Source organism: Ictidomys tridecemlineatus, chromosome 3 (genome assembly GCF_052094955.1).
Source record: "Ictidomys tridecemlineatus isolate mIctTri1 chromosome 3, mIctTri1.hap1, whole genome shotgun sequence".
Taxonomy (NCBI): Eukaryota; Metazoa; Chordata; class Mammalia; order Rodentia; family Sciuridae; genus Ictidomys; species Ictidomys tridecemlineatus.
The window spans coordinates 40,568,379-40,594,186 of NC_135479.1; the positions used below are offsets into that span (position 1 = coordinate 40,568,379).

Genomic DNA, 25,808 nt, shown 5'->3' on the forward strand with positions numbered 1-25,808 from the left:
GATCATCCACCCTTGGGGACAAAAATCCCACAGAGCTGGAAACACTTGATCCTGTTCTCTGGCTCTCCCCACCCCAGTTTTCCTAGACCTTCTCCCTGGCCACCCTATTTTAAATTGCAGTCCCCTGCTCCATCACTTATCTGCCAGTCCAGGTTTTGCACCCCCCCCCCACCAACCTTCTAACTTGCCACTCACTTCATTCATTTATTTTTGGTACAGTGTGTCTCCCTGCTGCCAATTTCTGCTTCCAACCCCTAAAACGTAAGTTCCACAAGCATGGGGATTTTTTCTTTCACATACTCTGTACACTCTTATGCCCCAATGCCTGGCACAATCAGTAAATACCTGATGAATGCACTTCAGCCTGCATAGGGCATCCTGAAACCCAAGCTCTGACATATGTACTGCACTAGCTTCCTCTCAGGGGATAACCACCTCCCCCAAGGGCCAGAGGGCTGACTTTCACAGTAGCCTCCAAACACCTGAATGGAACAAGGTATTTAATCCTCACACATTTTACGATGCTGTCATAATGAACACCTGACATAACTCCAGCAGTGCATGAAGTGCTTTCCCATGGCAGGGCAGGAATGAGATCCCCTATTTTAGTTGCAGAGCTTAGATTTGGGAGGTGAGGAGTCCTGCCCCCTTTTCCCATCAACTCTTCCTGGACTGTTCAGCCCATCGGATGCCACTTTTATTGTGGCATCAGTAGAATGGCTTGCACTGGGTTCTTTTCAGCTGCTTGCCATCAGTCAGGAAGAACTTTGGCAGAAGACACCGGCATCCTGGTGACCAGGGCTACAAGTAATCTGAAGATTTTTGTGAGAGATTGTGGAATTCACATGTTTTTCTCGGTTGGCGATTTACCTAGATTTTGTTCTCTCAGCACAGATGGTTTGGACAGAAGGAGAGTCTAAGAGCCCACAGAAAAGGCAGGCCGAGAGAGTGAGCTCTTTACCGGAAAAGACACACACACACACACACACACACACACACACACACACACACACACACGGATTACTAGGTTGGTCAACATTCAGGACCTATTTCAGTTCTTTACTTCCTATTCAACCTTCGTTACTTCCTGCCTCTGGGCTTCAGTTTCCCTGGCAAATTGGGATGTGGTTTTCTCATTTCTCCCAGCCCGATTGCTTTACAGCTGTAGAAGTTGCAGATGGTTGATCAATCGATTCTGCCGAGAGCCCTTTGTCTACAAGGTTCATCGAGAAGACATGATCCTTGCCTTCAAGAAACCGTGGAGGGTCAGTTCTCCCCAGGTGTTATGTTTTGGCAATGCAGAAGCTGTATTTGCTTTTCCTGGGTGCTGGGGAGGAGGCAGTGGGTCTGCACATGCTGCAGAGGAGGGTGGACAGCTCCTGGGAAGCGAGGACACCCAGTATGGCTGCTGTCCTAGGGTGCAGCGGCTCCCCCTGGATCTGAGAGGCCTTTGACGGACAAGGGGCAAGTGGGGGTGGGGGGGCACGGGGGCAGTTAGAGCCCTTGGTCCTGAAGTCAAGCTACAGCCCTGTGATTCTCATCTTTGCCCTCACCTTCGATGACAGAATTGATTCTTGTTTGTTCCCTGTGTGGTGGCCACTGTAACCTGTTATCTCTTTAAGGAAGTGCTCCTCCCAGCTTCAGACACCCTGTGCTCTACAAGCCACAGGTGGAAAGCCCTGGGGAAAACCCACGTCCAATGAGCGAGGGGGCAAGGGACTGTCTTGCTTGCACCAGCGGCCCACCTTTCCCCAAGTGGAACAAAATTCCACATATTCACCTCTATCATAGGCTGAGCCTCCTAAGGGTTCCAGCATCCGCGACAGTGTATGCCTGCGTCTTTCCCTTGTTCTAAAAGCCTAAATATTGAGATAGTCTAGGAAATTGGGGCCACCACCGTTTTTTTTTTTTCCCCTCCAGTTTTGAAGATTGAACCCAGGGACCCTACCACTGAGCTATATCCACAGCCTTTATTTTTGAGAGACAGGATCAGGATCTTGCCAAGTTGCTGAGGCTGGCCGTGAATTTGTGATCCTCCTGCCTCAGCCTCCTGAACCCAGCTCACTATTTGCTTTTCCTATTGACCAGGGTGGAATTAGATGAGTGATGGCCCTCGGTCCGACAAAGAGGTGGGCCACCTCCTGGGTGCATGTCAAGGTAACAGGTGACTTTTCCAAGCAAATCTGTGCCCACCCTGTGTGAATGTGATAGAGAACTTTTAGAATGCCCTGGAACACATCGCTTCCCTTCTCTTTGCTCATGTGACTGAAATGAGAGTTGGCCCGTGGCTTTCATTGCTACCATCTCCGATTCCAAATGTTTAGCTTTTGTCCTTAAGGATGGGGTTGGACCTTTAGGATTTACTAATATAACCATCTACAGAGAATGATATTTGTTTCTAAATTAAAAAGTCAATTTATTGGTAATGGAGATATACTTGTGGTAGAGTACTTGCCTAGCATGGGAAGACCTGGGGTTCATTCCAAAGCACTGCGGGGAAAAAAAAAAAAATCAATTTGTCCTGAAAGTTAGAGGGGCCGTGGGGTAAGCAAAGTACCCCTGCCTGCTTAGATACAACCATGTCATGATATTTGAGTGTCAAAGAAGACTAGATAAAGGCACAAATACCTGGTGAATTCTGGCAAATTCCTATCCAATCTCCAGGACACAGCCATAGCCACAAGGCTACCTCCTCAGTAAAGGCTTCTCTAACTCTTGTAGTAGGGACCTATCTTATGCCAGGATTCTGTCCCTTTACAAGGGCTGGAAACAGACATTTGAGTAAGACACTGTCCTAGCCCCAAGGGGCTTCCTACCTAGGATGTAAAATTACACAAAAGGATCCCAGACAGGAAACTGGATGACTCCTTAATAGAGGAATAAAAAAATTTCTCAAAGGAAGTAAAGCCAGACTTTTGCCAAAAGGCATTGAACCTGACTTGATCCAGCCTGTGGACCTAGCTGCTGATCTGCAGGAGATGCCAAGGACGGGGAACTAACTAGATCACAGAGTTTGCAGTCGGCAAAAATTTAGCCTATGGGAAACTACTTGTAAAATGGTCCAGGTTCCTCAGTGGCTACATTGCAAGGAAATCAAAGGGAAGGAAAAGAATCCTACTGATTAAAAGAGAAAATATGGAAGAGCTGGGCACAATGACATACCTGTAACCTCATAGACTTGGGAAGCTAGGGCAGAGGATCACAAGTTCCAGGCCAGACTCAGCAACTTAGCAATTAACAAGACTGTCTCAAAAAATAAAAAGGAAATGCCAGGCAGGGTGGCACACACCTGCAATTCCAGAGACTCGGGAGGCTGAGGCAGGAGGATTGCTAGTTTGAGGCTACCCTCAGCAACTTAGTGAGGTCCTAAGCAATTTAGTGAGATCTCGTGTCAGGAAAAAAAAAAAAAAAAAAAAAAAGAAAAACCTGGGGATTTAGCTCAGTGATTAAGCACCCAAGTTTAAGTACCCAAGTTCAATCCCTAGTCCAAAAAACAAGTAACAAAAACCTCAAAAGATATATTCATTTTTTAAATAAGCAAAATTAAACTACAAGGTATGCAGATGCAAAGAAGCTCAATTAGCTTATAAATAAAACACAAGTGATAACCATGAAAAACCACATCCTCTGCTTCTATAGTTATGGGAGTGACAATGGAAGGGACAATGAAATACTTTTGGAGCATCTGACAAAAGCCTCAGATCTGGGTAGAATTCCCTTTACGACTCATTAATACTATCATCTGATTTGTGTGGCCTTTGAATCTGTGTTCTATCATACAATAAAAGATTTGAAATCTCTCTAAGCTGGAATATGGAACTAAAATTCACAACCTGAGGCATAACAAATATACTTACTGAAATCTGCTTTTAAGTAATGTTTGTTGACATAAAATATATATATTTTAAATATCCTAAATGCCTTACCTGCCTACAAACCAATGGTATCTACCAGTATGGCTCTCACCCTGCATTGCCAGAGGTCCTGTAATCTGTTCTGGACCCAAGTAGCACGACCCCAAGGGGAGGACCAAGCCAGGAAGGGAGGGGCTGGAGGGGGGCGGGGCTCTGCAGCTCCAAGTTCTGTTCCCTAGGGAGGGCCTATTCTAACTCTGAATAGGGGGTCAGACTCAGTTCCCACCCAGGCCTGGCCGTGAAAGGGTTCACTGTGATCTTGTCAGGGAAATGGGTGGAGTGGCTCGAGGTTCTCTTGCTTTCTTTAAGGACCAAATTCTGAGGTAGAAACTAAGAATCTCAGGCCACTGGGCATTTAGGAAATAACTTTAAAATTTACTATCTAAGGCATTTGAAGTCCAGGGACTGTAGGGATTTAATGGAGGTCATGCCATAAGCTCAACATAGTCGTTTCTGCCCCTGCATCACCTGTGAAGTCAGCGACCTGCCTCCAGCCAGGCAGGGGCGAGTAGAGATGCCCACTGGCTTTCAGGGTAGTTCCAAAGCTTGGGTCTGACTTGTCATCACTTCCGTCTCCTCTCACCAACCCTGATCTAGGAAACATAACTGACCCCTACCTCTGACCCTTCACCTGTGGGGACCCATGTTTCCCCAACATCTGTCCACTGACCTCTTCTGGACTTTGTGCCTCATTGACTTTGCCTTGGCTGATCCATGACACAACCCCAACCCCCACCCCCAATCCCCGCCAGGGTGAAATTTGGTTCCAGCTACTACAGAAAACCCAGAGTTCAGCTGGGGAGCACTTTCTCATCAGTTATCCAAAGAAAGAGATTCAAGGCAATACCCAGCACAGAGCATCTCTCTCCTTCCTATCCCCGAAATGCCTGGATTCTGCATAGGCTGAGGCACTTGTTGCAAAGGGACCTCTTTGCATTTAGCAACAATTTCATGATGACACCGACACCTAGCTCACCATTCCCTTTCAAAGCCAAGAGCAGAATTGCCAAGATCATTGTAATGTCATGTGTAGCTAATTAAAAAACAAAAGCCAAAGAGCATTGCTTTCATTTATTGGGATCTTAGGGTTTAAAAAACCTATATATTTAAAATATATATATATATATATATATATGTATATTTTTTTTTTTTTTTTTTTTTTTTTTTTGCTGCCTGAGTTCCATAGCCTGTTTCCTGATTATTAGATTCTGTTCCATTCAAGTCACCTGAAGCTCTCCATGATCAGTTGTGCAACAGGCCTCGGGAAAAGTAATGTGCTTTTTATTTTTCGGTGACTTTAGTTGGCAAATGGGATGTAGAATGAGGTGAAGTTCTATTCACGAGACGTTCGATGCCGAGTGTTAGAAGAGGGGACAGACTGGAGTGTATCAGACAGTGTTGGAGTCACAGGTACATCAACATCATGTCATGTTAGAAGGGCTGTTTATTCTACAAATGACTCGGGGAGTATCAAAACCAGTTGGGTTCCAAGGGTCAGCTCACTCGTGCTGTCACTCGTGCTGAGAAAGGTCTAGGCACCCACCGGCCGAACCTCGCAGATACCTCCGCAGCCTGGCAGCAGGCGGCGCGCACGGCCCGTGCAACTCGCCTTGGAAGGAAACCGCAAAACCGAGGCCGCAGCTCTCGGAACTCCGGCGCCCCCACAAAAAATACAAGAACCGGCCGGCCACACCACGCCCACGGCGGCGCAGGGGAGGCTGTGAAGACGATCGCCTACTGGAGCAGCGCAGCTGGGGGGAGAGCTGCCTGGCCTGCGGCGTAACTAGTCTGTTCAGAAGCAAACTGGAGGAGGGACCAGAGGACTCCCGAGCAGAATCCAAAAGGGAAAAAAAATGCCACACAGAGGATCAAAAGGAGGCTCTAACAACAGGGCCCACTTCCAACCCAGGCACGGACGGGGTTCGAACCCGCGATCTTCGGTTTACGAGACCGACGCCTTACCACTTGGCCACCGCGCCTGACAGCCAAGCGAGCAGTGCAAGCTCTCAGTGGAGGGGAGGTGGCGCAGGCGCGGAGGGCGGCGCAGGCCGTTTCACCTCGCTCCGCCCTCCAGGCTGCCGGCCACCGGGGCTAGCGATCCGAGCGCGGATCCGTCCTCTCCAACCCTGCCAACCCGAACCCCAGCGTGTCCCCTGTCCCCAGTCCTCCCCAGGGCACAGTGCACCTGCAGCAAGCAAGAGGCCAGTGGTAGACTCCAAGGTGGCCGGCGCGCAAGTGTGGGAGAAAAACTTGGGTGGGCGCTCTGAGAACAAAGCAGAGAGTCCCGAGGGATAGGGGCCAAGCTCCGGGGCGACGGGAGGTGACTTTCTCTCCCCAAGCCAGCAGCCAGTGGCTGCCTGGGGACAGCCAACACCTCCCCATCCAACCCCGCAGTATTCTCAGTGCGGAGAAGACCGAGTACATCTCCGCCGAGGCAGGACGGCCTCGCCTGGAGGAAGCGCTTTGGGCATTCGAGGAGAGGCCCGGGCACGTTTCTGCAGAAGTTGCGGTAAGAGGGAACGCTCGCAGGCCACCTGAATGAAGGGATCAGCTTGCAATACTACGGACTGCAGGTCTCATCCAAGAGAGGCACCCAGATGCAAAGGGCTGACCTTAAGCACAGAGCTCACAAGCACCTGGGATTAGTAAAAGCAAGACGTGGGATAAAATGTACCAGTTGCAAAGATACGACACACGACGTTGGTAAAGCTGAGAAAAATAAGGGGACAGGGAGACTGGGACTCGGGGTGGGGGTGGGGCAAACGGGCTTTTATTAGGTAAGGTTTAGTTTGTTATATGACAGGTAAGGGGGTTGGGAGCACAGTGCTTGTGCTACTGCACACTTTGGCGAGTCTTTTATTTGCTGGATCTTAAATTTATTATTATTTTTTAGATGAAATTGGATTCCTCTGTCCTTGGTTGGTCTGTGAACATAGTATCTGCTCCCAGAAAGAGGCGAGGGAGAAGAGAAGTTCTCCTTTCTGGGCTCTGATGCTCACTGGGGACAAGGAGGGGTCACCCAGTCCTCCTATACACCAGAGCCTGCCGGAGGGAGCTCCCACAGGCCAGTCACGCTGTTGGCCACTTTGCCATCACCACTGCCGAATTCATCCTTACTTATGGGTAGAACTTTTTAAAAATGTGAATCGTAGAGATTTAGAGAAACTTGAGTTTTGTGTGTGTAGTTAAAACAAACTGCATAATTTTAACCCTTTTAAGTGTACATGGTGTTAACCATATGCACATCTCAACTTTTTAATCTTGCACAATGAAACCCGACACACTGAATGGCCATTCCCCTTTTCTTCCCTACCCCAATCCCTGACAACCACCATTCTAAAGAGTGGACTTAAGATATCTCATCTGAGTGGAATCATACAGTATTTTCTTTTTCTTACTGGCTTGTTTTATTTAGCATAATGTAGACAGTTTTCATTCTGTTGTAGCATATGGCAGGATTTCCTTCCTTTGCAAGGGTGCATAGTTTTCTATTATTTGTATATACCATTTTTTTTTTGTACTGAAATTAAACCCAGGATGCTTTTACCACTGAGCCACATCCCCAGCCTTTTGTTTTGAGACAGGGTGTCTCTAAAATGCCGAGACTGAGCTCAAACTTGCCATCCTCCTGCCTCAGCCTCCCGAGTTGCTGATTTACAGGCATATACTATGACTATATACCATGTTTGCTTTACCCATTCATTAGTTGGCAGACAGATTCTTCTTCTTAGCTATTGTGAATGCTTCAATCACAGCAGTATACAAACATATTCAAGGTCCATTTCCAGTTCTTTTGAATATATACCCAAAAGGACTATTGGATCATATGGTAGGTCTGGTTTTTTAAAGGAATCTCCACACTACTTGCCATATGGCTACACTGTTTTACATTCTCAACAGTAGGGCACAAGAGTTCCAGTTTATTCATGTCTTTTTTTGGTAGTGGTCATTCTAGTGGATGGGAGATAATCTCAGTGGTTTTATCCATTTTTAACATGGCATTATTGGGCTGGGGATGTGGCTCAAGCGGTAGTGCACTTGCCTGGCATGTGTGTGTGGCCCAGGTTCGATTCTCAGCACCACATACCAGTAAAGATGTTGTGTCCGCCGTAAACTAAAATATTTTTAAAAATTTAAAATAAAAGTTATTTGGGGTTTATAGTTTAAAAAATATATTCTGTACATTAGTTCCTTATCAGATACAATATTTGAAAGGCAACCTATGGAATAGGGAAATATTTAGTCTGTTCTTTCCTTTGCTGTGCAGTTTGTTTTATTTTGTTTTACCAGTTTCGAACCCGTGGCTTAGCTCATGCTAGGCAAATGCTCATCACAGAGCTACACGCCCCCAGACCTTTTTAAAAATTTTTGAGAAAATCTGGCTAAATTGCTCAGACTGACCTCAAGCTTATGATCCTCCTGCCTTAGCTTCCAGAGTTGCTGAGATTACAGGTGTGCAACACCATGCTCAGCTCTGCTGTTCAGTTATTAAGTCTGATGTGGTCCTGTTTGTCCATTCTTGCTTTTGGTACCATATCCAGAAATATTACCACATTTCAATACCATGAAACTTTCCCATTCTGATTTCTTTTAGAGTTTTGGGGAGTTTTTTTGCGGGGGGTACCAGGGATTGAACTCAGGGGCACTCGACCACTGAGCCACATCCCCAGGCCTATTTTGTATTTTATTCAGAGACAGGGCCTCACTGAGTTGCTTAGTACCTCCCTGTTGCTGAGGGTGGCTTTGAACTCGAGATCCTCCTGCCTCAGCCTTCCGAGCCACTGGAATTACAGGTGTGCACCACTGTTTCCAGCATTTTTAGGGGTTTTATAGTTATATATCTTATGGTTAGTTCTTTAATCTATTTTAATTTTCGAACATGATATAAGGATTCAATTTCTTTTTTTCATCCGGATATCCAGTTTTCCCAGCATCACTTGAAGAAACAGAAAAGCTTTTAAAAGGCATCAAGAGAATTCAAAGAAACCAAAATCAGATGACTAGAGATAAGCAGATGTAGAGAACGGTGTTATTCACTTATTCTGGGGTGTGGTGGTCTTTGCATATTTTCACAAATTAGAAATCAGGATGACAACTGATAGAGCCTTGTAGTTAAGTGGCAAATTTTTTCTTTAGTGGCACATAAAATAGTTTTTAGCTGGACCCAGTGGCACACACATATGATTCCAGAGGCTCAGGAGTTAAGGCAGGAGGATCTTAAGTTTGAGGTCAGCCTGGACGATTTATATAAAAGTGGGGCCGAGTGAAGTGGCAAATGTCTGTAATCCCAGCAGCTCAGAAGGCTGAGGCAGGAGGATCTTGAGTTCAAAGCCAGCCTCAGCGACGGTGAGGCACTGAGCAACTCAGCGAGACCCCGTCTCAAAATACAAAATAGGGCTGGGGATGTGGCTCAGTGGTCGAGTGCCCCCAAATTCAATCCCTGGTACCAAAAAAATAATTTAAAAAATTTAAAGTGGGGGCAGCTGGGATTGTGGTTCAGTGGTGGAGCCACTGGGTTCTATCCTCAGCACCACATAAAAATAAAAGTTTTTTTTAAAAGAATGCTTTAAAAATAAAATTGGGGAAATAACAGTGGTAAGTACCCCTGGATTCAATCCCTAGTATCACACATTTTTATATATAAAATCAGTATGATGAATTTGATGCAGTAATTTATATATATAAATAAAATACAGCTAGGAAAAAAATCAGACTCATTTTTGCATTTGTAGTATTTCCTGGTATCCCGATTTTCCTCACTCACTGTTGTGAGATACCCATTCCTTCAAAGTGCATCTTTCCATTTGCTGTGTAGCAGATGCAGCACCTTGATGGAGGAAAGGCAGAGCATGCACAAGGGCAAAGAGCATGGAGATTCTCCAATTTGTGCTCAATTTTGCTGCACACCCAAAACTGCTGTGAAATAGTAAATCTAAAGTAAATAGATGAACTACCAAGCCATGAAAACACACAGAACCACCTTAAATGTGTATTACAAAGTGAAATGGTTTCATCATGTCCCCACAGTTCACGTAGGGACTATCCCCAGTGCAGAGGTTTGAGAGGCGGGGTCTAAGAGGAGGAGTTTGTCACGGGGCACCGGCCTTGTGCATGGATTAATGCTGTACTTCATGTTTCTTACAAGAACTTGGCTCCCTCTCACCTTCTCTTTGCCCTTCTTCCATGAGATGGCCCAGCAAGAAGGCTCTTGCCAGATGCCGGCCCCTTGATCTTGGGCTTCCCAGCTTCTAGAACCACAAGTCAGTAAATTTCTGCTTATTTAAAAGGTACCCAGTATGTGATATTCTGTTGTAATAGCACAAAACAGAAGCCAATTGGAAAAGGCTACCTATTGTATAATTCCACCCATGGAACCTTCTGGAAAAAGCAAAACTATGAAGGCAGGAAAAAGATCAGCAGTTGCCAGGAGTTAAGGGAAGGATGAATAGGCTGAGCAAGGAGGATTTTTAGGGCAGTGAAACTAGACTATTCCTGCAGAGGTGGATTCAAGTCCACTGTAGAATGTATGTCACCAACGGTGAGTCCTAGGGAAAAACTGTCGCCAGCTGGCCGGGCTGGCGAGATGCCCTGGGTTCAAAGGAGCTGGCTGCATCAATAAGAAAACGGCGAAGAAACCACGCAGCACACGAACATGAGATTCTAAGAATGAAGGCAGGGTGGCTCAGAGACCAAGGATCAGCTCCAGGCTGGGCAGCGCTGGAAAGAGCAAGAGAGCGACCACACTTGAACCTCCCCCCCCCATTTACTGGGGAGAAGACACTGGATAGAATATTCCACCCATAAGGCAAGGAGCAGGGTTTTGAAAGGTGGAGTCTTGCTTGGTGACGCCTTGTAGTCAGCAGATTGACATCTTGGCAAGTCACACCCATCTCAGGTGCTGTGTGGGATCATGGGTAGAGTGAGGGGATACATTTGTGTCACACAGCCCAATTGGCGCACAACGCCAGACCAGTCCCCTCACAGGCTCAAATGCTCACAGCTTACACACACAGCCCTGGGTTGCTCGCGACAATAAACTAGGGACTTTAGGGGCTGGGTTGTGGCCCAGTGGGCGTTTTCCTAGCACACCTAAGGCACTGGGTTTGATCTCCAGCATCACATAAACTAAAGCTAAAAAATATTTGAAAAAAAGACCCAAAATATGGACTTTGGATAATAATGTAGGCTCAGCAGTTGTTACAACTGCTAGTACAGTTCTGGTAGGGGAGGCTGGGAGGGATTCAGGGCACAGGGGTTATATGGAAATTCTCTGCTTTCTGCTGCATTTTGTTGTTGAACCTATAGCTTCCCTTAAATTTTTTTTAATTAAAAAAAAAAGTGCTAAAAGTAGCAATTCTGGAATCCCTTCCTCTGAGCCCCTACTTTGAGTCACCATCAACCCTGGGCCACACTGTGGTTGCTTCGTGTGGAGTGACTTCCTAGCTGGATAGGCCTAGGAGCCGGACTTTGTCTTTCTCCCAGGAGTAAGCAACCATAAGTATGTGGTCTGACTTCTAAATTTATCTGTACCATTTTTTAGTGTAGAACATCTGCACCGGCATAGATGTTCTGAACCAACCAAAGGGCAAGAGCTGGTCCTAGAAGCCAGAGCTCCTAGCAGGCAGGAGTCACACCATATTCACCTTTGTGCAGTGTGGTAGTAAAATCATCCAGTCATTCCTGCAGCAGATCCTCATTGAGCACCTACTATATGCCAGATGCTGTGCTTGGTGCAGGGGTTACAACAGCGAACTCACTAAATGGCACAGGTCCCTGCCCTCATGGAACTTCATTTTGTTTTTTTGCTTCGCCTGCAGGATCCCTGGATTCGATCCCTAGTCCCTCCCCCCGGGTGGTAACATTGTCCTGGGAATTCGTGTAAGGAAGGCAGACCAAGGATGAGTGGCCACAAGGAGTCCTCCCAGCCAAGAGCTAGCACCCCTTGCCAGAGAGCAGAGGTTTAGCAGGCGGCCATGCCAGTCCCTCAGCCCAACTGAGCTCAGCTGAATGCAGCCACAGGTGGAGCCCAGGCACACCCAGCAGAGGAGCCCAATACCAGTTCAGGAAAATCATCCTTCTTGCTGGAAGCTACTCTCCAAGGGCGATTTGTAACAGTAATAATTCATTGACACAGGGAGTCACAGAGGTCACCCCCACCCCCCTTTCCCTTTTAGGTTTGTAGGCTGATGGTTATTTGCATGAATAGATAAAACTTTAGTAATGCTAGGCGAATGTGGCAAGGACCAAGCCAGAAGTCCCCTCTGCCACCACTGAATCTATTTCCTCATCCACAAAGGGGGAGAGTTGGCCATTAGCCCGTACTCATTTTAAATGGAACAGGCTTCTTCATTTTTCACTGTTAACGTGAATGGGGAGGGAAATGCCAGCTTGCCCCACTTTCCTTTGGTCCAGTGGCAACCTGACACTCTTCCCTCCGATCAAGTTTCAGAGCCCACCCAGCAGCTCTCAATTAAGACTAATGGGGGAGGACTGATGCAACCCGAAACCTTTTGGAGAGTAAATGGCCACATTTTTAGACACAAACTCTGCTAACCTTAAGCACCAAAAGCAGTCTATTTTTTTTTCTCCCTTTCTCCGTATTTAATTCAGTTACCTTTTTCCTGGATCTTTTACTTGTTGGAATTCACTCCTGACAGAATGCTCCCAAGGGCGGCAGGTTCAACCAGTTCTTGGAAGCCCCCAGAGAAGGTAGCATTCTCAGTGTCACCTAAAAGCAGTGAGAGCCTTTGAGGGTCTTTCTTTCCTTGAACGCATCCCCTGTTGTGGATGGTCAGGGTTTTCTGTGAGGCTATCGATAGTAACGGGACCTTGGTCCCACTTGGGTGACATTTTTTGATGGAAGGTTACTACAGTTTCCTCCCTCTGTCAGGGATCTATTGATATTGATCAGACCAGTGACCCCAACACGTCTGATAAAGAACTCCTCATTTTTTCCGGGTGTGTGGGCTGACCAGCCAGCTTCGCATCTGATTGAGGGACCCTTGGAAAGCCCAAGGCCTCTCACATGCCATCTCTAGCTGGGAGTTTAGTTGGGGCTGTTGGCTGGGGACACTTTCTTCCATGTGGTTTCTTGGGGGTCCCTCACAGAATGGCAGTTGGGTCCTCTGAGAGGGTGCATTCCAGGTGGAAGGAAGCAGAAACTGCTAATTCCTCTTCAGTCCCACTTTTCGCCATAAGCCATGTGTTTGTGCATCATTAAGACAGTTCTAGGCCAGCCCAGATTCAAGAGGAAAGGAAATCAACTTCTCTCGTTAGTGGGAGGACGGCACAGGACAGGCTACATGTGGAGAGAATAAATTCAGAGGGCTCTTTGGAGGCTCTCACTGCCACCAAGTACAGACACCGATTGGCTCAGTCCTGGACCTGAGTCCTAGAGAGTGGAGGATATAAGGTACATCTCCTCTATCCCCACCCCCACCTCAAAAAGCCGACTCATGGAGGGTTCTGTGGCGGGATAGGTTAGACCCCAACTCCTTGCAGCCGGACAGCCCACATTCACAACACCTGTAACAGGGCTTTTTGAGGTCATCTTTTACCACCCCTTAATTTTGACTGAAAAGCCCCATCTGGATACAGAAAAGCTGTTAAGGCCTTCTATAGATTTGCAGAACCTGGATGGCCTTCTTTGTGTCGTTCCTTACCAACCAACTCGGGAGGTTGAGATCCATTAATCTCCTGGAGATGACGGAACCCTTGTTGATGGAGGTCAGGCCCAGCCTTCAGCTTCATGGTCCCCTCCCTTCCCCAAGCCTCACCCCCGCCCCCAGTCAAAAGATACAGAGTCTTAGGAGCTAGCTCCCCTGTGTCTTCTGCAGGGCTAACAATGAATAAACTGGTCCCTTCCTACTAGGATAGGATATTGATGGGGGCGGGGTGGGGGGGGGGAAAAAAAAATCACTTGTGAAACTTGCCCTGTACACTGCTCATTAGCACACGAGGGCACACGTGTTTAGATCAAGCAAAGATCAAAACCCATACTAGAGGGCACGTTCCCACTGATCCCAATGTGATCAGATAATAGAGGTGTCAACCAGGGATCCGAGAACCACCAGACCACCACCAACCCTCCTGGGATCACCAGATTGAGGGCAGCCCCTCCCCAAGCTTCCTTTGAAAGAGCCCGAATTCTCCCTGGAATGTGGGCTCCTTGCTCTTCTAAATAAATCTGTGCCTCAATATCTGACATGTGCTCAAGTTCTTTTCCATCATGTACCACGAGGGCCCCCCCCCCCAGGACCTTGTCATACCCCCTCTGGTGACACTACCAATGCTCGTCTTTCTTGGTGCTCAAGCGTTGGGCATCCTGGACGTTTGCTTCCGGTAATACTCCAACTGCAGGACAAAGGACTAAGTTTCTGGCCTGGGCTTTGCCAGAGACTCACCAAGTCCAGTTTTTGGTCAGGAGTGACGTGAACCGGAGAAGCTGGGAAACCAACCCCCAAATCATGGCCAAGTGGCAGTCGAGCTGGAGAAGTCATATCCCCCCAGAGGGGGCAGGTGTGCTAGAAGGCAGGGAGGGGGTGCTTAGGGTCCCCCGGGTGCCTTCCAACGGGCCACATATGGTAAGCGGGCTCAGATTTTGGTACCTTTGCATGGCTGGGTTCAGGCCTTTTCGAAACTCCAGACCTTTATTATCTTTCCTAAGCCTAAGATCACGTTGATGTCACAGAGTCCAAGTCAAAATCCAAGATAACCAATGTCGGAGCTTGAGGTCTACGGTAAGAGCCAGGGCCTGACAACAGGTGGCAGGAGAGTCAAAGAAGTCCCTGCAGCCCCAGTCGCAGGTTAATTCCAAGAAGGGTCGGCTTGATGTCCGCTCAGGATTCCTGGGTCCTGCTACCCACAGCCTTGCCCCAGTGAACTTTGTGAGCTACTGGCCTCTCAGCTCACCTTAAGGCCAGGCCCAGCCAGTCAGGCCCACCCACAGTGGAAGCACCATCCTTTCTAGGCCTTTCTTCATACACATTCCACTTCCCTGCTCTTGCTCCTGCACTGCCCAGCCTAGTCCTCCCATGCTCTTTACAGTTCCTCTGCTTGTAGGGAGCTGAGCCAGCTCCAGGGCTCAGCCTATGTCCTGCCTGAAGCATTCCCAGCCACAGCCACCCTCCCCTTCTGAGCAACCTGTACCATGGGCATATGGTCCCGACGCACTCTGGGAGGACCCGTCTCCTCATCAGCTGGGCTCAAATCCTGGGCGACTTGAGGCTAGTGAGATCACCTGGGGAGGCTCATCTGTAATACCACCCACCTCATAAGGTAGAGCCAACATACACGCAGCACCTCAACACTGCCTGGCACAGTCAGCCCTAAATGAATGTCAGCTATTATAACCAGCCTTCCATACCTATGGAGCCCACGTCTGCAATTTCCATATTTATGGGTGGAAAATATATATGTATTTTGGGGGAGGTACCAGGAATTGAACTCCAGGGCACTCAACCACTGAGCCGCATGCCCAGCCTTATTTTGTACTTTATTTAGAGACAGGGTCTCACCGAGTTGCTTAGTGCCTCGCCTTTGCTGAGGCTGGCTCTGAACTTGCCATCTTCCTGTCTCAGCCCCTGGAACCACCGGGATTACAGGCGTGCACCACCTCGCCCAGGTGAAAATATTTAATTGCACGTGTACCGAGCATTTTCCCCTTATACCCCAAATACAGCATAACAACCATTTATACAGCATTTATGTTGTACTAGGTATAAGTAATCTAGAGATGATTTAAAGTGTATGGGAATGTTGCATGGGTTACATGCCCATACTATGTAAAGAATATTAGCATCCAAGGGTTTGGGTATGTGCTAGAACCCATTGCCTGTGGATATCAAGGGATACCATTTTCTTTTTCTTAACTCGATTCCTCAAAAGGAAGAAAGAGGAGACTAACTTTAATCTGAAAGCCTTGTGCTGCAGTTCCTCATGCCTTTATCCCAAGCCTGTCCCTCACAAACTCTTGCAAAATCTATACATCTTAAAGTTACTATAGATTCACTCAATGAAAGTCACCCAGCGCCCTGTTAATTAGCCTATGCAATGTACTAGCATGTTCTTACAATAAACAAAGGGAGAAATGATAGTTTAAGAATCCTGTGGTGTAGGGTACATTCCCAGCACTATCTACTGCTGGGAGAGAGGAGGTAAGGTTGACCTAAATGTCCTCAGAGCAGACCCGAGACACCACCCTCACATACCTCCTACATCCTCCCCCACAAAGTTTCCTTTAAAAGAAGAGCCCGAGACCCCCAAAGTGCCGCTTTTCCTCCCTGAATTCTGCTCCAAGAATGTGTATCCTCACATTTCACTCTCTCCTCTCCTTGTCCATACCCCCGCCAGTCTCCTTACCTGGCCATGTCTGCTGCCTCCGCCACGTCCTCCAGCTGAAGCTCCTTGACTGCTCCAAGGAGGCCAGGCACACCTCCTAATATACCCGTTTCTTCCTCGGGCTACACAGTGGAGTCACCTGGTGAGCCTTAATAAGATCCCATTGCCCACCCCCAATCACAGCCAACCCAATCAGAATCATGGGGTGGGTGATTTTAAAACTCCGCCAGGTGATGCTAATATGCTGCCAGAGTTGAAGAACTTTACTTGCTCATTCTGGAGGCTTCTTCTGCCATAAGGATAGGGAGCAAATCTGTTTTGCTCACTATTGTGAGCTCAGCACCTACCGCTCACCAGGCATCTGTTAGCACCAAGAAATGTCGGCTTAGTGGATGGAGAGGGACCCACTCTTGGCTCACCAGGCGCTCCACTCCCTGGCCCAGCTGCAGCCTCCCCCCCATTATTTGCCCCGTTCCCCCGTACCTCCCGTCCCCCCCCCAAACACACACCCTCATCCACCCACCTTCCACCCACAGCATCCTGAAGGGCTCTGCTTTGTGTCCAGCCACGGTTTTCTTAACATTCTCTAGCCCCTCAGGGTTCTGTCAAAAGGCTCCTGCCTCAGGGAATCTCCCTGATCCCCAACTGGGATACATCCCCTTCCCCCAGCTCCCAAAGCCCCCCAGACTTTCCCCTGGGTGCTGCACATCGTCCTGGAAATCAGCTGTGTCTCTCTCCTCCTGCAGGAGCTTGGAGACTCCCAGAGCACGAGGGCTTGCCTGCACCATCCCCAGTGCCTGCCACATACAGGGTGCTCAGTCAATGATGGTTGGTTGAGTGATTTCTATTCTCAGATGTTTTCACCCATTCAGGGCCCAGCTGCTACCCTTAAAGGCTTTCTAATCCAGAGCTGATGGGACCTGACTTTGAGACTCCTTTGCTGAAACCTCCAGGGGGCGCAGGAATGACATCACTCATGAGGATTGTCAGACATTCTCTAAGGTGGGTGGGTGGGAAGTGCACCTGTGTGCGGGTGCAGCCTGCACACACAACATCACTTGACCCCTTCTCTCTTCACAAGGGCAGAGGCAATCGCCCCGCCCCACCCTCCCTCACTGGGTGTTGTGGGTTGCGGCTCCCCTCACCAGTATGTGGAAATCCTAAATCCTAGGACCTGGCCTTATTTGGAAATAGTCTTTGCAGATATAATTGTTAGGATGAGGCTCACTGGATTATTCATTTGAAATTCAAATTTAAATTATTTCAAATTAATTTATTGGGCAATCCTGAATTTTTATTTGTCAAGTCTGGAGACTCCAGTTGGGAAGAAAAAGAAAAGTGCTTTTGCAGGAAGGAGGGAATACAGGTCTAGGGGAACTCGCAAGTCCTACAGTTGGGGGATGGCTACCTGTGGCCCAGGAAGCAGTGCTAACCCATAAGTGGGAACTGTCTGACCCCCAGGAGGACCCATGGCATGGGCCTGCATTGGAGATGGAGGGCCCAAGCCAGCATAGTGGCCCTGGGGGAACCTGTGAATCCCATAATAATAAGAGGAAGTGGGAAACAGGGAGAGGCAGAAATCTGGAGGTGTCGATGACCCAATCCAGGGCCACCTTGACACCCCAGGGCTTGTCAGAGGCCCATACTGGAAAGTATGTATTGAAGACAACGTTTTTAAACATCACAGCTGGAATGGTGGTGTTGCAGGGGCTTCTGGGACCCACATCTGGGACAGCAGGCTAGAATGAGTGACTGGAGAGTCAAGGGACAGCACCAGCCACTCCAAAAGTCCCACACCAGGTGGGGCTTGATCTTCCCGAGGCCTTGGATCTGGAATGTTCCCCCCAAACGTGGGCCTCATTGGGAGAAGCAGGTATTGGAGGCACATCCCCGAAGGGTATATCTTGTCCTTCACCCTTCTCAACAGAGCCAAGTGACCATGGACTGAAACCTCTGAAACTGTGAGCCAAAATAAATCTTTCCTGCTCTCAGGTAATTTTCCTCAGGTGTTTTGTCACAGTGGTGAAAACTGAAACACCCTCCCCACCAACACCACAGAAACTCTCAGCAAGTCAGGCAAGAAAAGCCACTGTTTATTTACACCTTGGTCTGTACATTACAGTTCCCGGGAAGGTGCCCGCCGCTGAGATAGAGAGCAGCAGGAGGCGAGGAGCTCAGGACCTAGGACCCAGCCTTGGGGCCTCGCCCCACACCCTCCCTCTCTGGGGCCTGAAAGCAGAAGTCCCATCCCAGTCCTAAAGCTAAGGCCGTTTCCAGACCCGGACTCCTGAGGCAAACACCCAAGTGGAATCCCACAGAGTCAGAAGCCGTGAACCAAGCCCTGGAGCGTGAGGTCACCATGCAGTCTACTCTACCTGGTCTGCAAGAGACCCAGCCCCAGACGGGGGGGGAAAAAGCTGGGAGGAGGGGAGGCGACCAGGGGCTGAGAGTCCTCAGTGATGCCCTGTCCCATCCGGGTCCTGACACCAGTCTGGTATTTAATGGCACTCTGGTCTGAGCACCTTCGGCAGACTAGGAAGGGCTGGGCAGGTGTTAATACACAGGCAGGGACAGTAGCAAGCCTCTTCCTCTCCCCGGGGTCTGCAGCTGTCCTACACACTAGACACCGTGGCCCTACACCCAGGCCCACTGCTGGGTACAGGGAACCACACAGCCAGGGCTTCCTCCAGGAGCAGCAGGTATCTGCTGCAGACCTGCAAGACTCACGGCACCCCTGCTGGGGCCAGTGGCCCAGGTCCAAGTACCCGCATGCTCACAGCAAGAGAAGTCGCTTTACACGAAGTTGCCCTTACCTGGGATTCAGGTTTCTAACTAACCGCAGGCTGGGGGCGGGACTCAGTGCCCGGCCCCCAGTGCTTAAGACAATGACAAAATATTCTGTACAAAGTCACCGAGTCTACAAGGCAGGGTGAGGCCGGGGGAGCCGAGGGGGAGGCGGGCCTGGTCTTGGTGGGTCGTCAAAGTGCCTGGGAGCTCGGCCGTCCAGGGGGAGGCCCGAGGTTACAAAGTAGGATGCATGTGTCCACGTTTACAGGGCTGGGAAGGCAGCGACCACGAGAGTGTGTAGAAAAGGGGGCAGTGGGGACACAGGGAGAATCCCGTACAGTGGTGACAGGGAAGAAAAGGCACGAGGACAAAGACCCCAAACCATGCAGACAAAAACAGCCCGGGCAGCACAGCAAAGCAGGCGGTCCCAGCAGGATGCAGGGTGGCCCCGGGCACAGCAGCACTGAGACTGGCAGCAGAGGTGGCCTGGGATGCCCTCCCCAGCTGGTGTCTCTGGGGCAGACAGCCCTCCACTACAGTCACAACGGAGAGAGGAGGAGCATGCGGAACCCAGTGAGAACGGTGGCCTTGCCCTTCACCAGGGTCTTGCTCATAGACACAAACTCTTCTGGAAAGCTGGTAACCTCTCAGATGAGCAGCCAGAGGATGGCAGAGGGCCTTAGGACCGTCCCATCAGGCAGGTGGGGTGGGCCCGTGGGAGCCCTCCTCAGCTGCCCATCACAGGTACACGTGTCAGGACCTTGAGGTCCCTAAGATCAGAGCTCCAAGTCACCAGGTGAAGGTATGGCCCCTCTAACTTCAGACCCCTTGTGGGGCGGGCCTCCGTCCTAACAGCCTGAAGCACCAACCTTCAGAGGAGACCTTGGGTCCCAAAGGGAGGGACAGGGAGGAGAGACCATGGGGGATGCTAGCACTGAATCCCTAAATGGCCCCTCTCCCCACTTAGCCCCCTACAGAGCCATCAGGGACCTACCAGGTGACCAAAGTCATTTCCTTGGCATGGTGACTACCCAATCCCATCCAGAGCCAGCTCTCACACACACCTGGAGCACACAGAGGGGACTGAATGCTCCCCACCTCACCAGGCCTCGCTGCAGGCTTTGGCAGGCTATAATGTCCCTCGCTGGGACAAAGGGCCCCCACCTGGGCCAGGAATCAGACTGGTCAGTGGACTAGCACCTGGAGCCTCCAAGGCCTGAGCCTGGGTCTGGTTTGGCTAACAATGGGAAGAGCCAGGCCTTCCCTCATCTGCCCGGTCAGAGCACAGACAAAGCCCATGAAGCCAGGGTCCCTCTAGCTCAGCTGTGTAAGCCCGTGGCTCTCAGGGAACAGCTCTCAGCCGACTCTGTTCTGCCCCCACTTAGTAAAGGGCCTGTGGTCAATACATTTCAACACGTGTCATCTCTGACTCAGGGGCAGAGACTGCTGCCCACCTAAGTGTACTCATCTCCAAGCTGCGGAGAACAGCTGGATCTACTGGTCCCGAGGCCATCTGGACTCCCATCCTGGGGCAAGGGCCACTTGACATCACCACAGGTAAAGCCATCATCCACCACCTCAGCAGAGGCCCTGGACCTGTCCTGGCTCAACAAGCCCAGAGGCCACTGCTACCGGTTTTCTCGACCTCTGGCCAACAAGCTTCTAGGACAAGGGGTCTCAGCCCTGAGCTACACACTGACATCACCTGAGGTCTTTAAACACGTAGGTACCACAATTCACAGTAGCCAAACTATGGAACCAGCCAAGGCGTCCACTAACAGATGAACAGATACATAAAATGGGGTATGTATACACAACCGTGTTTTACTCAGCCATAAATAAAAATAAGATTATGTCATTTGCAGGAAAATGGATGGAACCAGAGACCATTATGTTAAATGAAATAAGCCAAACTCAGGTCCAGGGTCATATGTTTTCTTCATATGTGGAAGCCAGAGAGGAAAAAGGAAAAGAAAGGTGTGGGGGAGGGGATCTCATGGAAACCAAATGGAGATCAGTAGATGAAAGGGACCAGGGGGTGGGCGGGATATTGGCCAAATCAAATAGTTATATGGTGTGCATGATGAATATGTAACAAGTTCTTTTAAAATCTAGGTGCCGGGGCCACAGCAATTCAGTCTGGACTTCTGGGGAGTCAGCCCACTGCTAGAAGCCTCCAGAGGACTGGAAGTTTCTGGTGCTTTGTGATTTTTATAGATCAGAAATAAAGTCAAGAAAAAGGAATTCCCCTCTGATGATTCTCAAATAGATCTACCAGTTTAAAATAAAACAATCCAGGTCTAACTCCAGCTACTTCAAAGTTAAAATTTAAAAAAGGAAAACATTAGCTAATTTTGTTTGGCTTCCAAATGATGGCAAGGACAGCTCAATGTTACATAAAATGTGAATCTTCTCCAGAACTACCCCGCCGCCCCCAAACAAAACCCTCTAAACTTTACATAGATTACTATTGATCTGTCCTATTGGTAGGCAAAAAACAACCCTCACCCCAAACTCCCATAAAACACCCAGTTAAATCAGATGCACCTGGGTACTCCCAAATTCAGAGGCTTGAGTCAGGGGTCAGGACCAATTAAACCAGAATGTCCAGAGATTGGTTTTGGGTTTGTTTGGTTTTGGGGTACTGGGGATTGAACCCAGGGCATCGCATGTGCTAGGCAAATGTCCTACCACTGTGCTATACCCCAGCCCTTTTGGGGATCAAAAAATTTTAAAGCTCATTTAAAGTATGTCTCAAGTATTAACTGGAACATATATATTCTAAAAGTGAAAAATTATTTGCTGTGTATCTGAAATTCATTTTTTTTTTTGGTATCAAGGATTGAACCCAGGGGCACTCCACCACGGAGCCACATTCCTAGCCCTTTTTTGGATTTTATTTATTTTATTTTATCGGTCTTGCTGAGTTGCTGAGGGCCTCTCTAAGTTGCCGAGGCTGACTTTGAACTCATGATCCTCCTGCCTCAGCCTCCCAAACCTCTGGGATTACAGGTGTGACCACTGTGCCTAGCCTGAAGTTCAAATCTAACTGGGCACATGTTTACCACCTAGCAATACAACAAGGGACAGCTGGGGTAGAACTCCCAGCTGGAAAATGAGCGAGGGAGGCAGAAAACACAGCGGGAGCAGGGCTGTGGAGCTGGGGCATCGGCTCCCATCAGGCTAGCCTTCAGGATCAGAAGAGCATTTTAAAGACATCCATGATTTGGGAGGTGGGGTGTGGGGGGCGGCAGTAGGGATTGAATCCAGGCCCTTGCACAAGCCCTCTACCACTGAACTACATCTCCAGCCCCCAAACATATCTGATCTTAAAAAGCTGAGCTGACAAGAAATGCATCCTGGCCGAAGAAAGTAAGGAGGTTGGATTTAATGGAAGGTGTGTGTTACAGGGAATTCACTCCCTCATTTAAAAGTCCCTCTTCCAGAGGCCTCTCTGACACTGGCTCAGATCCAGAGGGTCTTTTAGACCTGGCTTTTTTTTTTTTTTTTGGCCTCTCAGGAAACCCATGCCAATGGTGCCCCCTACAGGGAGAGGCGAGGAGAATGGAGCAGGCTGTCTTTTCCCACCCCCTCTTCCCCTGGCAGAAATTCCTTCATAGCGGCTCTAACTCTGGCTTCTGTGGCCTTCTCTGGAATCTGCACTAATGCAGCTAAAGAACATATGCAATTTTACTTATTAAATACTCACCCCCATGGACCAGGGCCCTGACTTGGCCGGCCTCAGTGGCACTTCTTGCAATAGAAAACCCAGGTCAATGCCATGTTGCAACTTGTCATTTGCCTCTGGTTGTGGCCATTCCTTGCTACTGGCAAATTCTCAAGAGACCCACTCCTCAGGCCGCCTTTCTCTGCCTGTGTCTTCTCAGACCCTTGGGGGAGCCTAGTATCCTGAGAACAGGGCCTTCTAGAGAAAATGCCCCAGCCAGTCTTCTGGGCATGGGTAATTCCAGAGTCCTGGGCAGAACCAGTGCAACCCCATTATTTGCAGCATGAGACCAAACTGCACATATTCAAAAGAAATCACAAAATCCAACAGAAGCAAAGTTGATTGGAATGGAACAAAGATCAGTCTTGGCTACAGCCCTGCCTCCAAACCTGGGGACACACCCAAGTCCCCCAGGTCCCCTCTTCATCCTCCGCTGCCCGCCTTCTCTGCATACACCCCTCTCTACCCTCCCCAACATGCCCGAACCTTCCTCTTCCCGCTAGATGTGCTGAAGAAAACAAGAAACTGCAGGGGAAGAAATAAGACCATACGTGTTTATATAGATTTGGGTCAAGGAAAGGAATCACAAGCTATAGAAAATTCAGACAGACTGGAAAACTCGAAGGAAAGGACCACATCTATTCCCTGCTGCCTAGAACAAGAGATCACATTAAAAATCCACGGTGGAAATTCCCACCATGTGTCCAAAGCACGGAAGACAAAGGTTTCCCTGCAACTTTCCCACCTGCATATCCCACCAGCGCAGTGTCTGTTCCCTTGGATGAAGACCAAAGAAGGGGGCTGCTCTAGCTCCCCAGGGGAGCCCAAGCTCGGATTCTGGAATCCATCCCGAGGCCTGCCCTCACCAGTCCTCACTAGTGACAAGCGACAGTCCGTCTGCACGGCTGCAGGCAGCCCTGCCCCTCTGGGAATCCTTTCTTTGGTTGCCCAACCTGTTTTGACACCCCCACCTCCTAAGCTGCTTCTTTCCTTTTGATTTCTTCATTTTATACCCAATGAATGGTGCTTCTATTTCATTGTCTTAAAAACAAAACCAAACCATAAAGGGGAGGTAGGTGAGCAGGCGGGGAGGGCAGGGAGAACGTCAAGATGCCAAGAACCCCAGCAATGAGGACGGCCTGTCTACAGCTCTGCAAACCCGAGTCCTCTGGACACCGTACACTGCCCCACAGAGGGCTGCCCAAGGGCTCCTCCACTGGGTCCCCCCAGACGCCCCTTCCTTCTCTTTGAGCTCAAATACCTGGGCTTGATGGCCAAAGAGGCTGGAAAGAGCAACCAAACTCCTGGAAAAGATCAGATTTTGCTCCTCGTCCCGGGAGGTGGGGCAGGGAGAGAAGAGCCTGTCTCCCTAGAGTATTTCTAATCCTTATCCCAGAGGTAGAATCATTTTATCCAGTAAGTGAAACATAATTGTCCAGTTCTCGTTATCGCAGGAACTCCCATGGCAGACCTTGTTCTCTCCGCTGCCAGTACCCTCTGCCCCTTGCAAAGGCGCCACAAAGTGCACACACAGCTCACTGCGCAGGTGTCACCAGCCACGGTCCCACGCTCAGCCCACATATACACCAGTACACGGTACGCATGTGGCCAGAGGTACATTTACAGTGTGAGTGTGGGCCCAGGCCCACATCCTGGGGCAGGGCCTGCCCCTTGGTCCCCAGGTCCTAAGGCCGCTCTGCAGCCAGCCCCCTCCTCAGTGCTTGATCTCCAGGATGGAGGGGTTGTGGTCCAGGATGGCCAGGATAATCTTGTCCATGTACTGCCTCAGCCGGAAGTTGATCTCCTCCTGTTCTTTTAGGGCCTCCATTAGCTGAAGGGAGTGGGAGAGACAGGTCAGAGGCTAGGCCTAGATGGGGGTGTGGCAGAGCCCAGATCCCCAGTCTTGCAGTGAGCTAGTGTCTGATGACTGAGGGACCCAGGAGGCCCTGGGCAAGGCAAGACCCCACACTAACACCAGCACCTGGAGGCCAGGACAAGGGTCTTAGTGGTCTGTGGAGACACTGGGGGTGGGCAATTTTTTTTTTAAGGTTGACCACACTGGCCAAAGGCATTCATTCATTCATTCATTCATTCATTCATTCATTCATTCATTTATTTATTTATATTTGGGGTGTTGGAGATTGAACTCAGGGGCACTTGACCACTGAGCCACATCCTCAGCCCTATTTTGTATTTTATTTAGAGACAGGGTCTCGCTGAGTTGCTTAGGGCCTCGCTGTTGCTGAGGCTGGCTTTGAACTCAAGATCCTCCTGCCTCAGCCTCCCGAGCCATTGGGATTATAGGCGTGCGCCACCGTGCCCACTAAAGACATATATGATCAAGGCTGACATTCACAGTTCCAGGGCACCAAAGACTCCTGAGGCTGCCAGCCTTCCCACCCGAGTCCTGCCCTTGCCCTTCTCTGAGGCAATTCCTATTGTGTCCTTTAGGGTGCAGCCAAACTGTTGCCTCTGCCCTGGGGCTAGGGGTGCTGGTGACCAGTCAGGAGCTCCTTGAGGCCAGAGGTTGACCATAAGCTCTGGGTCCCAGGAAGAGTGTAAGTTTCAGTGGCATGGGGTCTTAGGGTCATGTTAAAATGTGGCTAGGAGTTCTGGCATTTGTAGAAGAGTGGGCTTTGGTGCTAGACAGCAGGGTCCCTCTCCCACTGCAGCTGGGTGAGCCTGTGCCCTGGTCTCTTGGTCTATAATGGAGGTATTCATAAAGCCCCAGAGTTATCAGGGGAAATGAGAACATGCGCAAAAGCCGACGCTAAAGAAATGCCAGCTCCCTTGTCCTCCTGCCAAGGGCGGTGGAATCACAGCCTAACCTGGGTCTCCATGAAGACGCCACCCACTGGCCACTTCTCCGGCAGAACTCAGACTCATGCTCCACCCTGTCCTAAACCTGTGCTCCTTTCAGCAGAAACCAGAGCTGACTTGTTCCCCTGTGGCCACCTCCTACACAGCTGTGCCTGTCTTTTGGGGTAGTGGTAGATGGGGACACTGAGGGGCCAGGCCCTCCTCTGACTTTCAGGCCCTGG

At 49.4% G+C, this 25,808-nt stretch overlaps 1 protein-coding gene, 1 long non-coding RNA gene and 1 other non-coding gene across 6 annotated transcripts in view; 1 reads left to right on the forward strand and 2 right to left on the reverse strand.

Moving 5' to 3' along the window:
* Positions 1–5,489: 5,489 nt before the first annotated feature.
* Positions 5,490–10,200, forward strand: LOC110598417 (uncharacterized). Its single transcript, XR_002484250.3, has 2 exons — positions 5,490–6,423; positions 6,808–10,200. It is a non-coding gene; the product is annotated as an uncharacterized LOC110598417 (long non-coding RNA).
* Trnat-cgu (transfer RNA threonine (anticodon CGU)) lies at positions 5,822–5,893 on the reverse strand. Its single transcript has one exon. It is a non-coding gene; the product is annotated as a tRNA-Thr (tRNA).
* Positions 10,201–18,325: 8,125 nt separating the features above from the next.
* Rab11fip4 (RAB11 family interacting protein 4) overlaps positions 18,326–25,808 on the reverse strand; it is a 116,876-nt gene continuing 109,393 nt past the window's right edge. For all 4 annotated transcript variants that reach the window (XM_005327798.4, XM_078042518.1, XM_013359784.4 and 1 more), the window contains one exon: positions 18,326–24,598. In XM_005327798.4, coding sequence (XP_005327855.2) covers positions 24,482–24,598 — 117 coding nt within the window. In that variant the 3' untranslated portion in view covers positions 18,326–24,481. The remainder of the gene's footprint in view (positions 24,599–25,808) is intronic.